The sequence below is a fragment of the Pelophylax lessonae genome (assembly GCF_965119305.1).
Source record: "Pelophylax lessonae genome assembly, contig: HAP1_SCAFFOLD_694, whole genome shotgun sequence".
In the NCBI taxonomy this organism is placed as follows: Eukaryota; Metazoa; Chordata; class Amphibia; order Anura; family Ranidae; genus Pelophylax; species Pelophylax lessonae.
The window spans coordinates 29,722-45,473 of record NW_028119652.1 but is presented as its reverse complement, the minus strand read 5'-3'; the positions used below and the strand labels follow the sequence as shown (position 1 = coordinate 45,473).

Sequence of the window (15,752 nt, the reverse complement as noted above, 5' to 3'; positions counted from 1 at the left end):
GCTGGCTGCCCCAATCTACTGTATTAATGAATACCAGGACCGTATTATGTAGAGTGTTCCTGGGTAGATGCTGTAACGGAACCGCGACCCACACTGTGTTTGTGGAGTTCCATCAGTATACGGCTTCCTTCAGTCTTGAACATATCAACTATTCCAGCCGCCCCCCATACAAAGCTAGCCGACAACTTCGCATGTTCTGGAACCTTCTCTTTTATTTAACAACTCACACAATTTATATATAGCATGGACATCCCCCTCCTGATCAGATTACCACACACAGGTCAGGGGTTGCCTGATTACATTATAATATGCAGATGAATTTGTATACAGAAATAGAATTAACTGAACTAATTATCTAGCCATCTGGACAGAAACAATGTGAATTCATTAACAATGGGACAGACAGGCTTAACCGAATCCACATCACACCTCAATACACAGACCATAGGAAGAGACTGCCAGTGACAGACTGTCCGTCTCTGACATTGAAGAACATGGAACAGAGGCCAATGTGATTTAGCTCTTTCAATCAACATGTTCAGAATCAAACAGGCCAGGAATAGTCCTCACATATTTCTCGAGATACATGGCTGACCCATTTGAAGTAATCCAAACCATAGTCTCCGTATCCATTAGGTATCTGTCTTTCACTCTCAGTGATGGGTGAGTACCGTCACCGATGCCATAATCCGAAGCACAGATTCCCCCCAACCCCGTCCCGTCTATTTTTTTTTTTTTTCTTTTTTTGGTGCTCCTCCGGTGTCCATTATTCAAAAGACGCGCCTCTGGCCGGCCGCCCGCCTCCCGGTGATGTCACTACTACTACGATATGTGCATGAATGAACTGACACACTGGGCGGGAGGGCGGGCGAGCGGCCGCTAATAGCTGTAACTATGTGAGCCTTCACTTCCCTGTCAGCGGCACGATGTACATGAATGAACTGACCCTCCAGGCGGGGGGAGCGGCCGCTAATAACTATAACTATGTGAGCCTTCACTTCCCTGTCAGAGGAGATACCCGCATGACAGGGAAGTGAAGCGCTCACATAGTTATAGTTATTAGCGGCCGCTCCTCCCGCCCGGAGTGTCAGTTCATTCATGTACATCGTGCCGCTGACAGGGAAGTGAAGTGAAGGCTCACATAGTTACAGCTATTAGCGGCCGCTCGCCCGCCCTCCCGCTCGGTCTGTTAGTTCATTAATGCACAGATCGCAGTAGTAGGGACAACATTGAGAGGCGGGACTTTTCAAACCTGCGCTGCGCCCTCCTCCTTCCTCACGGCGGCCATTAATTTCGGCTTTTTTAACCCATTTTCGGTGGCCGAAATTTCGGTGCATCCTTAATTAAATGTTAACGACACCCCCAGTTTGATCGCATATCGCAGTGCGATCTGACAGTTCGCACAGGATCGGATCGCACAAGTGTGAACCACTGTGCGATCCGATCTTGAGGCGGCTGAAAAAATGCCTCCTGTGCGTCTTTGGTGCGGGTGCAGTGTGAATTTCAGCCATACAAAGTGTATGGCTGAATTCGCATCCGCACAGGAGATCGCATGTAATGAAGGAGCAGTGCGCTCCAAATTACATGCGATCTCCGCAGCCGCACATATGTGAACCGGCACTCGGGGGTCTATTTATAAAGGATTCAGTTTGCACATTTAATGTTTGCTGAATGTTTGTCCTGTTGATGGTAGTATATGGAATTTATTTTCAGAGGATCTACTCTGTGTAATATGGAAGATGGGTGAATTTAGTTTGAATTTAAATGCGATGGACATATCTAGTTTGTTATTGCTTAAGGATTACAAACCAAATAGTTGAAATGTATACAATTTTTTTTTTTTTTTTTATTCATTTAAAGCTGAGTTCCGGCCTCAGAAACGTTTTTGAGATAAAAATACCCCCGGGACAGCCAGGGCTAGTGCATTTCACAATGGATAGCCTCTAAACTGTCCCATGTTGCACTTACTTTTTAGAAGAAATACTTACCTTGAAAATTTCTTCTCCAGCGCTGCCATCTCAGGTGTGGGTAGCTGAAGCCAGGGCGTCCTCTTTGGTGTCCCCTTCGGTCCCAGAATGCCCTGCACCGGCCCCGCTTGTCACTTCCGGTGTAGGCACGTCATCCCTGCACAGCTTCTGGGCATGCCCAGAAGCTGTTTAGCAGGGAATGAGCGCCCACACCGGAAGTGACGAGCGGGGCCGGTGGAGGCGCATTGATTCCTGGGAGCACTGATGTTCAGCTCCCAGGAGTCAATGCAAGCAGGAACAGACAGCGTGGGCTGCAGCCGCAAAGGGAGGAAGTGGAAGAAAGGTAAGTATATTTTCTTCAATAACAAGGTAATTAATTGAAAAAAAAAATCGGGACTATCCATTTATTTTTTAGGTGATGTTCAGCAAGCGGATGGCCCAAAGTGGTTTTTGAGGCCGGAACTCCGCTTTAAGAAATAATCTATAAAAACATATATAGACAATGTTTTCTTAAGCTTCTATAGCAAAATGTTTGCAAAACCCTCCTTGTATTTGGAACACCCCTATGCTATCAACATTAGACTGCATTGGACCATTTTATTCTTCTGTTTATAGTTTATACGTGGGGTCTCTTAAAGAGGTTGTAAACCCGTAACATTTTTTTTTTTTTTTGCAACCTGAAAGTGAAACATATGAGCTAGTATGAGATACTAGCTCATTATGAAATACTTGCCTTAGAACGAGCCCCCGCCGTGCCGCCCGCTTACCTGTATGACGGGTGACATGTCCAGTCGCCTGTCTTCCGGGATCGTGGCATCCGGGCCATCTGATTGGCCGGAGACGCGGTGACGTCACTCCCGCGTGCAGGAGCCAATGGGACTCTGAAGGAACGGCACCAGCGGCCGTTCCTTCAGAGCGCATGCACCAGTGACGTCACTGGCTACATGTAAGGTAAATATCTCCTAAACGGTTACATGTTTAGGAGATATTTACTGTACCTATAGGTAAGCCTTATCATAGGCTTACCTATAGGTACAAGTTACAGAGGAGGGTTTACTTCCTCTTTAAGCCTCCATGTTTTAGGTGCAAATGCCTGCTGCCTCAGGAGGACTTGGAGTGTACAAAAAACCTACTTTATTTTTGTATGTAGTACAAGTATTGTTTCCACGTAAGTTCTAATATTGTTTACATTGCATAGATCAATATAGTGGCTTGATGGGAGTGGCAGGGGTTTCAAATGGTTCAAATTCCTCCTGATAGAGGCAGTATAATCCAAATCTACAAGAATTACTATATTCCTGCATTCCTTCATGAACTCCAAAAAATGGATTTTTACAGGTAAGACAAAAATCTGGCTTTACCCATCAGCAGCTGCACACAGCATAATAGAGAGATTCTAATAAACCAGAATTATCCATCACATTGAAATTCAAACAAGTATTGGCAATCTGGTACATTACACAGCAGCACAGTGAAATGACACTTGGTGCTTTGGACTGAGGCAAATACATACTAAACAGTGATGTGCTTTGTTCATTTTTAATGTCTTCAGTTTTACCACCATTAAGGCTTGCAGAACAAAGGAAATTAAGACACACCTTTTGTGTGTGCATGGATGGGCTGTTATAGTGCCATATTTGTGATTACTAATTTCTGTGTCTTCTATCATTTTTTTAGGCCGAGCAAACAGATCTTTGGGCAATGCATTTTGATTCATTTAAGAAGGTGGCCAATAATCAAACTCCTGTGTATGAGAACAGTGCTAACTTCCAGCTGCCTGAAATTCCTCCTTCCTCCTCGCAACCAGGATCAGCAGATCATCAGCTGGCTTCTGCCATAATTGAGCTCCAACAAGAACCGCTAGAAACAAGAAGGTCAGCTGAGGAAGAATGTTTTCAGAAAGCTGGGTAGGTATGGGCCATCCTTTGTTTAGCCTGTAGCAAGGTTATCTGTGGCAACTATTGCTATCCAATTTTTGCTAAAGGAAATTTTGATTTGATGTTGGAGCATTCAGTCACAGTTACTAACCCCTTCCCACCTGCTCCAGCATCCCATTAAAAAGTGTCAATCGCCCAGGGGGCGGGAAGGATCGCTGATAATGTGATGTGACCACTGTGGTCACATGATCAGAAGCTGGTCCCACAAGCTACTGCTCCGACCAAGAGCTATCTTTGAAAGCTCGGTCTTTGTGCTGAAAGAGAGCAGTGGGTGTGCTCCCAACGCGTAAACATTGGCTGCCATGCGTTTGTGTTGCGCTGTTGAAAATGGGTTAAAGTCTGACATATTAACCTTCTGAAGTTGCTTCTCCAAATCAACCAATCGTATACAGACCTTCAGGGCAGGCTTGAATCTAGTGACTGAAAGACATTATCTAGTTCTTAGGCTTATACTGTTAACATGGGTCTTGCGTAAACCTAACTAGGGCATTTTGATGTCCAGGAAACCCATTACCATCAATAAGGAAAATATTCAACTAAAACAGTATGAAATGAAGTGTTCCCAAAAGGAAAGTGTTTTTTCTTTTGTAGCCAATGCCTCTACTCTCCAATATTAGAAACAACCTGTCATATGGGATCTCCCACTGTTTGGGACTACTTAAAGGTCAGAGGTCCCTTTTTAAATATGACATTTACTGACCAAACCCCACACATTCGCTTTGCATACACTCAGTGTATGACCCCAGGCAATTGACAAATAATAAAGTTCTCGTGTGGGGACCTCTATCCTTCCAGCTAAAGTGTGGGGCTTTGACACACTAAGCAGGGATGAATATTGGGGGAATATGAATCCATCATGAGTAAGCCTGTATAACTATATTGCCAACTGAACATTCAGTTTAAATCCATTAAATACATTCTAGGTGCATCAAAACAAAAGGAGTGTGAAGTCTGTTTAAAACGATCTCTCTGTACCACATCCCTAATAATTTGTGAACAACTAAAATGGAATGCAACTAGAATCAATGGGGGCTTTTTCAGGTGCCACTTACAGTATTTTAAAGTGGTTGTAAAGGCAGAAGGTTTTATCTTAATGCATTAAGATAAAGTATTCTGTGTGCAGCAGTCCCCCTTAGCCCTCCTAATACTTACCTGAGCCCCCTCTCAATCCAGCCATGTCCACGAGTGCCTCAGCCGTCCGGGACTCTCCCTCCTGATTGGCTGAGACTTTGGCTCCCGCTGCTGTTGATCAAAGTCAGTAAGCCAAAAAGTGGGGTGGGGTCAAACCGCGGCTCCATGTGTGAATAGGTACACGGAGCTGCGGCTCAGCTCTGGTGCCCCCAGGGAGGGAAGGGCCAGGAGTGCCGAAGAGGGACCTGAGAAGAAGAGGATCGGGGCTGCTCTGTGCAAATCCACTGCACTGAGCAGGTAAGTATGACATGTTTGTTTTTTTGTTTTTTTTTTTTTCTATACAAAAAAAAAGACTTTACAATCACTTTAATGTATGTTGGATTACTCTGTGTATCTTTATTTACAGCAAAGTGTAACATGTTGTATATCAGATTGTTGTAAACCTCAGTCCTTAAATCTGTGCAAAGCGCATATATCTGTAGTGTTTACCTATTTCTCTCCAAAGCTCTAAGTGTTGTTTCTGTCTGGTGCTTCCTTCCTATGTTATTAGCATGAGTCATTTCTAAGAAGTTTTCCGAACAAGAGATAAAATTCTGTGTGGAGCAGGCGAGCTAAGCACGCAGCTTGTCTATTTAGAACACCGTTCTTTTGCTATTTGGAGGGGTGTGTGTTCCTTTCTTCCAATCAGCTCTCACACACTGTAACTGTTGCTTCTCCGCCCCCTCTTCTGTGCTCTTGACAGATAAAGAAAGATTAGAACAGGATTCTGCCCTTTTGAAGGTGTGTAGGTAAAAGAAGACTGTAGATAAACAAGAAAACCAATGTAGGAGGACTTGCTTCATCTGTATATCATCTGAAGCTGTTTACTTCACTGTATATATGTGAGGCTTTACAGCCACTTTAAAGTAGAAATTGACCCTAATACTAAAATCTCTAATTCTACTGGCATCCACAATTTAGGACTAACCTATCTAGCCCGGTAAAGAAGTAATCGCTATTCATAACTTTTTTTGAAGCCAATCTGGTCCCACGCTGAGCTGTCTGAAGCTGCTTTTCTGTGGAGGCGGGTGCAGAGCAGGCAGCCAACAACCGAAGCCCCATAGTTAACTCTATTGGTGACGTCACATCCCATTCATTTCCCAGCCATTGTTGGCTGTATCTTCTGCAGAGCTTCCGCTGCTGGAGACTGAACCAGATCGCATTCAGAAAAGGTATGTATATAGTATGTATATTCTTTACAGGGCTAGATAGGTTTGTCTTAGATTGTGGATGCCAGTAGATTTAGAGATTTTAGGATTCTGATGAACTTTAAGTAACAATATACCAGATTGTACATTTCTAACCTAAATACTATGTACCCACATATCCTATAATATTGTATCGGATTCATTCATGTACGGACTACCTTAAAGTACAAAAATACAATGAATTGACATTGAAGGAATTCTGGGCGCTGTGTTGTCAATGTTTCACTGGTTTCTTGATCCGCTTCTTCAGAAGGAAGTAAAATTATATGGCACATGGTGTTTTAAGTTGGCATAGGGGCTCAGAATAATGACCTAAAAAAGACCATAAAGGGTATCCCTAATTCCCCTTGAAAGTTAGCAGACCTGAGGGGGAAAAACCCCTGCATGGTGCACCGAGATGAATGTTTAGAAAGCTTACTGGGAGTGTGTGTGACCTAAAAGCACCAAGGAACCCCCCAATTATAGCAATGAACAGTGCTGTGACCATATAAGGGACAACCCCTGGATTATAGAAAAACGCTATAGTCTGGGTGATGATCTCGCCACTTGGCAGTTCTCTTTCTCTAAGATGGTTTCCTCTTTAAAAAAAGTGCTTCATCTTTTAGATGATGTTTGAGATATTTGACTTTTATCAGAGGTCTACAGCTTCATTTCAGGAGTCTGCGTCCCTGTTTGTTCTATCTGAGGGTCCTCGCATTGATCAGGCTGCTTCCCCATTCATGTTTTCTCAGGCCTATGGTATCAAGGGAAATGTTTTTCTTTTCCTTCTCAAGGCCAGTTCCATGAGGTGTGTCATTGCTTCCTAGGCTATTTTAGCATCAAGCTTCTGTTGTTGTTCAGGCTTGTAAGACTTCTTTCTTGTCTTCTCTTCACACATTTATTGAGTTCTACTGGGTAGATTTTTAGGCCTTTGTGGTTGTCCATTTTTTGGCAAACTGTCTTGCAGACAGCTTTGTAGTGGGGTTATCCCCTATTCTGGTTATGGGTTTCTTGACCTTGTTTCTGTATTACTCCACCCCTATGTTTAGTGTTTTGGGACATTCCAAGTAGTCATGAATATGGAGTGCTCTGTGTCCTGTGATATATGAATGAAGAATCTTAGCATTTTTGTTTTACCTGTAAAATCCTTTTCTTTGTAGTACATCACAGGACAATAGGGATCTCTCTCCTCTTTGTGTACCTCCCATTGCCTGCTACAAAAATAAGGCCTAGCTGAATTTGGAGGAGCTATGTCTGGGTAGGGGAATTCAAAGACCGTTCACCTGAAGGTTGTAGCTTAATCCAAATAGTCTTGAATATTAAGTGCTTGGTGTCCTATGATTGGGTCCAAGAAAATGATTATACAGGTAACTTAATTTTTTTTTTATTTTAGGTTTCTACGTACCATGACAGCCCTGTTAGATCCTGCACAAATTGAAGAAAGAGACCGGAAGAGGCAGAAACAGCTGGAGCATCAGGTGTGAATCAACATTCTACTTATTGCATAAATTGTAGGGGAAAATAATGGCTATACGGAGAGAAAAGGGAACAGCAGCAACTTCAGATCAGCCAGTAGAGTGGGGAAAATCGGTAATTAGGAGCAGATCGTGGCTGAGAGGAGTCAGTAGAAGATGATTTTAAATAGTAAGGTGGGGAAAATATAAGAGGCTCAAACTAAACTGCTACCCATCCCCTTGACCTCCTGTAGGCTGGAACATTTTTTTTAAGGCATGCTTAAGGACAAATTGGGAGGCTGAGAAAACATTGGACAGGAGAAGAGGGTCATTGAAGAAAATAGGGAGCAAAAACAAACTGCATGGAGACAAGGAGATATTGAGGACATCACTGCACAGCTGTGTCCAAAAGTTTTGAGAATGACACATATTTTCACAAAGCCTGCTGCTTCAGTTTTTATGATGGCAGTTTGCATATACTCCAGAATGTTATGAAGAGTGATCAATCAGATTAATTGAAATTAATTGCAAAGTCTCTCTTTGCCATGAAAAATTAACTTGATCCCAAGAAAAAAAAAAAACCTTTCCACTGCATTGCAGCCCTGCCACAAAAGGACCAGCTGACATGTCAGTGATTCTCTCATTTAACACAGGTGTCAGTGTTAACGAGGACAAGACTAGAAATCACTGTAATGCTGACTGAGTTATGCTGCATTCACACCTGAGCGTATTGTTTTCAGGCATTTTTTGGGTGTATTTGTAGGCGTTTCTCTGGCGTTTTGAGCGTTTTTAGGGTGTTTTTAGCAGGCGTTTGGGTGTGGGTGGCGTTAAAAAGGGGTGGAGGAGACCACCTGTGTGTTTGAAAAAACGCCCGTGAAATGCTGATAACGGCGTTTTAATGCATTCCTATGGGACCAGAACAGCTCTTGATCAGCCCAAAAAGAAGCTCAGGCATTTTGCTTCAGGGGACAAAACGCTCAGATGTGAACAGGGGCCATTGAAATGAATGGGATTTTGATTGTTTGGGCGTTTTTGGATTTTCACAGATGAGCGGTTTATGGGCTGAAAAACGCTCAGGTGTGAACGGGACCTCAGAATAAGACTGGAAGCTTTAAAAGGAGTGTGGTGCTTTAAATCCTTGTTCTTCCTCTGTTACCATGGTTGGTTACCTGCAAGGAAACACGTGCAGTCATCATTGCGTTGCACAAAAAGTGATTTACAGGCAAGGATATTGCTGCTACTAAGAATTTTACCTAAACCAACCGTTTATCGGATCATCAAGAACTTCAGAGAGAAGTTCAGTTGTTGCGAAGAAGGCTTCAGGGTGCCCAAGAAAGTTGAGCAAGCGCCTCCTACGCCTCCAGGACCGTCTCCTACAGTAGATTCAGCTACAGAATTGGGCACTACTAGTGCAGAGCTTGCTCAGGAATGGCAGCAGGCAGGTGTGAGTGCATTTACATGCACAGTGAGGCGAAGAGTTTTGAAAGGGTTGTAAAGTTGGTAAAGATACGCTGATCAAATATAGGGATTGTGGCACTTTTTATTCCTGAATATTGGAAAAAAATAAAATTGAAATGATAAAAGTAAAGTGCGCTATCCTAAAAATGCATAGATTTCAATGGAATCCCATATGGGTGTAAACAAAAAAGTTATTAAACCAGTAAAAAATGTGGAAAGAACGTGAATAAATTCAACATATGGTATACAACATAAACCTGCACAGGTGAACAGTGTAGGATTCTGTGTATGAAATTAATAAAAGGCAAACTAAGCCAGTGATTGATTCATAAAAATTGTTCACAATAAGTCCTATATAAAGTCCTTTTCAGTGACACATATATTGGGTGCTAACTAATAAATCATCCAGGTGCTCCGAATGGGAGTAGCTGCAGGCAAGTTGGAGGATGGCCTGGTGTCAAGGGCAGCAAAGAAGCCACTTCTCTCCAGGAAAAACATCAGGGATAGACTGATTCTGCAAAAGGTACAAAAATTGGACTTTTGACATGGAGGACTGGGGGAAAAGTAATTTTCTGTAATGAATCCCCCTTTCTGATTGTTTGTGGCATCCAGGATAAACCTTGACCAGAGAAGAAATGGTGAGCGCTACCATCAGTCCTTTGTCATGCCAACAGTAAAGCATCCTGAGACCATTCATGTGCGGGGTTGCTTCTTAGCCAAGGGATTGAGCTCACTCACAATTTTTGCCTAAGAACACAGCTATGAATAAAGAATAGTGCAAAAACATCCTCCTGGTCTGGACATGGCCCAGTAAAGATGCACAGCCCTTGGGCTCTCGGCTCCCCACCAGCCTTTGACCGATCCCATCACTTTATAACAATGGCATGTTATCGGCCAAGCAGTGGAAGACCAGACTCATCGCAAGACCTCTAAAGCTAGTGGATTGAAGTCGGAGATCCAGCACTTTTTGCCGGGTGCACACAGGCGCACCTCCAGGACCAAAATGGCGAACCCACAAGACCGTGCCATCGAGGTCTCATTCCCACAGGCACCTCCGGCCTTTTCCGCTTTTTTGATCGGATCAGACACCACCTCGGTTGTTCTGATGGTGTTGGCATCGGGTGAACAGCTCGCCTCCCTGCATACTGGCTCTCCACCCTCCCAACCAGTCAAGGAGGACTTGCATGACCTCATCCAGGCACTCCACACTAAGTCTGACATAGAGGCCCTTAACTACAGGGTGGAGGATGCCCACTGTAAGGAGTTAGTTAGTGAAGTTGGAGGTCCAGACGCTTGCAGACCTTCTCACGGAAGATGAGACCCCGCCCTGGAGAAGGACTGTGGCCCTGCAGTTGCACCTGGAGGACCGGAGCCGTCGGAAAAACTTGAGGTTCCATGATCTCCCTGAAGCCACTGGCCAGGAGAACCTTCAAGAAAGTCTCGGCCATTTCACACAGGGTTCTGGATGATGTCAGTCCTCTTCTCCTTTCTGGGCACGGAGCCTTTCCCAGTCCCCAACTGGCTTCAGCTGTCCCCAGAGATGCCAGGTCACACAGGAGTCATGTTCCCTCAGCCCAGCCTACCTGCACATCAACCCAGGTCTCGCCATCGGTCTAGAGCCCCCATTCAGGCAGACCCCGGGAGTTCTAATTGCCTGCCAGTATGCAGCCCTCTGCTGACATCTGGGCTAACTACTGGTTGCTTTGCCTGACAAGTGTACCCTGCAGTTTTTTTCTATTGCCTGTATCTACCTCACTGTGATATCCCATTGTTGGGCCCTTTTTCCTCTTCACATAAGGCCTATTCTCGTATCCGTTATTTTTTCATCCCTCATGGTCAGTTACACTCCATTGTTGAAACCACCATTCAGTCGGTGACTTGGTCGAACCATGCGCCAATTTATTTTATTTTATTTTAATATAACAACCTAGACACTCAGCGCTCCGGGCCTGTGATGTGGAAACCTAATAAAAGCCTTCTTCAGGATCCCACTGTTCACCCGGATGTCCTTAAGGAGGTGATGTGGTTCTTCCAAACTATTGATACTCCTGATTGGAACCCTTGGGTGGTCTGGGAGGCCCACAAATCAGTGATCCGGGGTGTCCTGATTAAACATGGCGCCCCCGTTTGACGGGAGTAGAAAGCCAATCTGGCGTCTCTTCTAGCGAACATTAGCTGTTTAAAATCATGCCAGATGTGGAGCGAGATCTTTTGAGCCTCCGCAGACAGGTCTCTGACCTTCTTCTTTTACAATGCCAAAGCAGCATTACAGGCAGGGCGGAAACACGTTTGAGTTTGGCGATAAATGTGGCCAACTTCTTGCTAGATCTATGCGGGGATCAACAGTCGGTGATTATATGTTCTGCTGATTGGGGGGGGGGGGGGATACGGCACCCTACCAAACCGTCCACTTCACTTGTTCTGCAACTTTTACTCCCCCTGAGACTTAGACTCTCCTGCTCAGTCTACAATAGATGACTACTTTGTAACCCTTAGGAAGCCGTGCCTTGGTTCTCCTGTATGGAAGCCACAATCACACTGGAGGAACTACAAGCTGTGGTGGGTTCAGCAAAGCCCCTGGCCCGGATAGCTTCACAAGCTAATATTACAAACTTCTCTTGCCCGCCTTTTCTAGTCAAAATGCTTAATGCCCTGGGTGATGCGGCATCCTTTCACACATGGTCCCTAAAAGCCCTTATCTTGGTTATCCCTAAGAAAGGTAAGGATCCCACACAGTGCAGTAGTTAGACCGATTTTATCTCTTTCAAACGCAGACCTGAAACTTTTCACTAAAGTCCTAGCCACGTGACTGCAGCAACATCTACCATCTCCGATCCATATGGATTAAGTGGGGTTTTTCCTGACGTGGGATAACACTACTAAAGTTCTCAATCTGATCTATGTGGCCTGCTCATCCAATATTGGATTATTATATCTATGTGTTCTTTGGAACGGACACGGAGAAAGCCTTTGACCTGTCAACTGGCAATTTATGTTCACCATTTTGCAACATGTCTGCCTGCAAGAGACCCATGCTTCGCTGGATCGCAAGTTTCTATGCTTCACCAGTGGCACAGGTTAAGGTGAATGGTGTCCTGTTTCCTTCCTTTATGGTCACCAACGGGACTAGGCAGGGGTGTCCTTTGTCACCCCTCCTACTTTCTCATTGGATCCTTTCCTATAAAAACTCAGTTTCAGATTTAAATGAATGGATCTGACCCTGAAATACCTAGGTACCCTATATCCCTGCTGACCCTTCACGTATCTTTGACCTTAACTTTTCTCCACTCTTACATAGAGTATGCACCCTCTCGTAAGCGTGGCACATGGGACTCCATACCTGGTTTGGGTGGTGCAATATTACTGAAATGAGTATCCTACCAAAATTGTTATACCTTTTTCAGGACCTACCCTTTTTCATAACCATGAACTATTTTAAACGTGCCCATTCACTGGGTTTATCTGGGCACACAAGCATCCGAGGATTAGAAGGTCTTTGCTGACCCTTCCTAAGCATGCTAAAGGTCTGGCTGTCCCAGATCATTATAATATTACCAAGCAGCCCATTTGGGATGCTTGCTTGACTGATGTTGCCATGGCGATCTAAAACTTTAGCTGAACTTGGAACAGGCTCCGAGCCATGTGTTACTACTAAGGTCTCCGTGGTGCTTTAACGATCTCCTGCCCTCTCAAGACCCATTCACTTGGGCATTCGCTAGAAACACGCTTGTGTTTCTAGCTTTTTTTTAACAGTAAGTTGTCCTCTGTGGAGACCCAATTGTTCCCCTTTGTAAGAAACCTGCGTCTTTTTTTTTTTTTTTTTATTTTACCCCGGCCCGGGTCTGTGGAAAGGATTTGGGGCTGTATCAAGCCTTTCATTTTGTGTCCTCAGGGGCTTGGCCTACGCTGCAGGCTTTGACGGATTCTGCTGGCCCTTACCGCCTGGACTTCTGGAGAGTGGCACAAATATGTCACTTCTTATATAGCTTACCCACCCCTAGTACCTTTTTTTATTCATCGCTTGTCCCCATTTGAAGAATACTTAGCGAGGTCCACTTCCACATACCCTTTCGACAATGTATTCCCTAATGGTTTCACCCCCGGAGGACTTTCAGCTGCCCTTCCTGCTAAAATGGGAAAAGGACCTGGAGAGGACTTTCTCGACCAACATAAAACACTTTGCCTTAAAATCATTGATTTGCATTAAGCGCAGGGAAAAAAGTCAAGATTTTCTTTATTTTCCCCACTGGTACCGTACCCCATTCCTCCACAGATGCTTCCTGAACACATCTGACCGATGTTGGCGCTGTCAGGAGTGTGGAACGTTGCTACACTTTTTTTTTCTGGTCTTGCTCTAAACTGGAGAGTTTTTGGAAAGCAGTCTAAAAATTACCCAAAAAATTACTGACTTGAAGATCCTGCTGCGTTCTTGTTGCATGTCTCCGAAATCCCTGCCAACATTTACAAGAAATCTAATTTTTGCCATCTTCTGAATGCTGCCAAATCCTGTATTCCCCTTACCTGGAAACAGACACAACCCTGTCAGTTAGGCTGTGGCTCAGGAAGGTGGAGGAGCTGAATTGGATGAAAGACCTGGTTTTGACAGCCCGGCAGAAATGAGATTTACACAAAAACCTGGTCCTTATGGAACACGTTTATCTAGTCAGGGGAAGGAAGGGCTCTCATTGATGAAGTTCCCAATGGTTGTTTAAATCCACTTATCACGTAACTCTGACTGGCTGTTCGTAGTATTATCCCCCCCCCCCCCCACCCCCCTCATTCCTGTCCTCCTTTTCTCCAACTTTCTTTTTTTCTGTTTTCAGTCTTTTTTGTTTATATTATCTATGTAAAATCTGGCATTTTTCTGATTTCATGAGGGGGTTCCCCCAGGGGGTTACTTTACTTTAGGATCCTTGACAGGGGCCTCCTTGTGATATCTCCAGGGTTTTTTTTTTTTTTTTTGTCCTATCGATACATCTTAATAACCTTGATGGACAGAATTGGTCCAATCCTTGTTTCTTTTGGTATGTGTCTATTGTTCTGATCATTAGTTACCAATGTTTTTGCTATTTATGTTGGAAACTGCCTTTCTTTCTTAAATAAAAAAAAAAAAAAATTGAAAAACCTCCTCAGAGCAACTTCTCCCAGCCATTTAAGAAAAGTTTGGTGAAGAAAAATGCCTTTTCCAGCATGATGGATCACCTTTCCTTAAGACAAGTGATAACTAAGTAAATTTGGGACCAAAACATCGAAAATTTTGGGTCATTGGTCAGCAAAACTCTGCAGACCTTAATCCCATTGAGAACTTGTCCGTCCTCAAGAGGCAGGTGAACAAAAAACTGCTACAAATTCTGACAAAGTCCAAGCATTGATTATGCAAGAATGGGCTGCCATCAGTTAGGATGTGGCCCAGAAGTTTGACAGCATTCCAGGGTGAATTGCAGAGGTCTTAATAATAATAATAATAATAATAATAATAATAATAATAAAAAGAAAAAAAAAAAGGTCAACACTGCAAATATTGACTATTTGCATAAACTTAATGTAATTGTCAAAAGACTTTGACACTTTTTGAAATGCTTATTTTTGTCATTCTCAAAACTTTTGCCCATGGCTGTAGAATCTCTCTGCAGGGTGACCAGAGGCCATGGTCCAATAAAGCGCTATTTAGAGCAAAAACAGGTAGGGATCTGCATCTTTGGGCTTCGATGCAGTTCTGCTGAATCCACTGTGAAGATCAGCAGGCTGCACTTTCACGTTTGTTTGTGTCAGTTAAACCTGTCAGCTATGTGAGAATTTACATTATCTCTACCATCCCAATTACCAGAAAGCTATAGCGGCTCAGGTTGAAGAAAAGCGCAAGAGAAAACAGCTGGAAGATGAGCAAAGGCAGCAGGAGGAGCAGGAGGAAGAGCAGCGGCTGGCAAGAGAACAGGAGCAGTTGCAGAAGCAGTATGAGGAGGATATATATCGTCAGAAACAAAAAGAGGTATGGAAATCCAAAACAAATGGATCAGTTAGTAGACCACATAAATATCCCAAATGACTGTGAAAATATTATTAGTCTATCAAAATGAGTCCAAAAAAGTCAAGCATAAGTTATGTGTAAAGAGTCCAATCAACAAAGAGATGAATCTTATTGATGGTATACAGGTCAAAGAAGCTGAGAGACCGATGCAGGTGATGACACTTAGTAATAATGTTATAATATGCGCTTACCACACTATATGGACTTACAATACCATATGGTAGGTAAGTCAAACAGGCCAGTGGAAATCAAATGTTGGAAATGGAAAACTGATTGCATCCCATTCTCTTTGTGGTATGCTCTTGATAGAAAGCCAAAAGGAATTCTCTCATAGATCCAGGATGTATAATTCACACCAAAAAGAAGGGAAAAAAATATATAGTGTAATACTGCCAGGCAAAAAGGAATGTATCACCATAAATGACTAAAATAGGAGATACAGGTATAGTGAAATGCATTCACCAAGGGGTGGAAAAAGTGGGGAGTGGTGGTAACAACCATCACCATATGTGAAATAAATTGCATGTACCAGATAAATGGTCACTAAATGC

General features: G+C 43.6%; 1 protein-coding gene across 1 annotated transcript in view; it reads left to right on the top strand.

Moving 5' to 3' along the window:
- LOC309544036 (coiled-coil domain-containing protein 66-like) overlaps positions 1-15,752 on the top strand; it is a gene marked incomplete at both ends in the record, with an annotated part of 47,934 nt that overhangs the window by 16,101 nt on the left and 16,081 nt on the right. Inside the window, 3 exons of the mRNA XM_082276427.1 lie at positions 3,645-3,874; positions 7,655-7,739; positions 15,001-15,162. Coding sequence (XP_082132553.1) covers positions 3,645-3,874; positions 7,655-7,739; positions 15,001-15,162 — 477 coding nt within the window. The remainder of the gene's footprint in view (positions 1-3,644; positions 3,875-7,654; positions 7,740-15,000; positions 15,163-15,752) is intronic.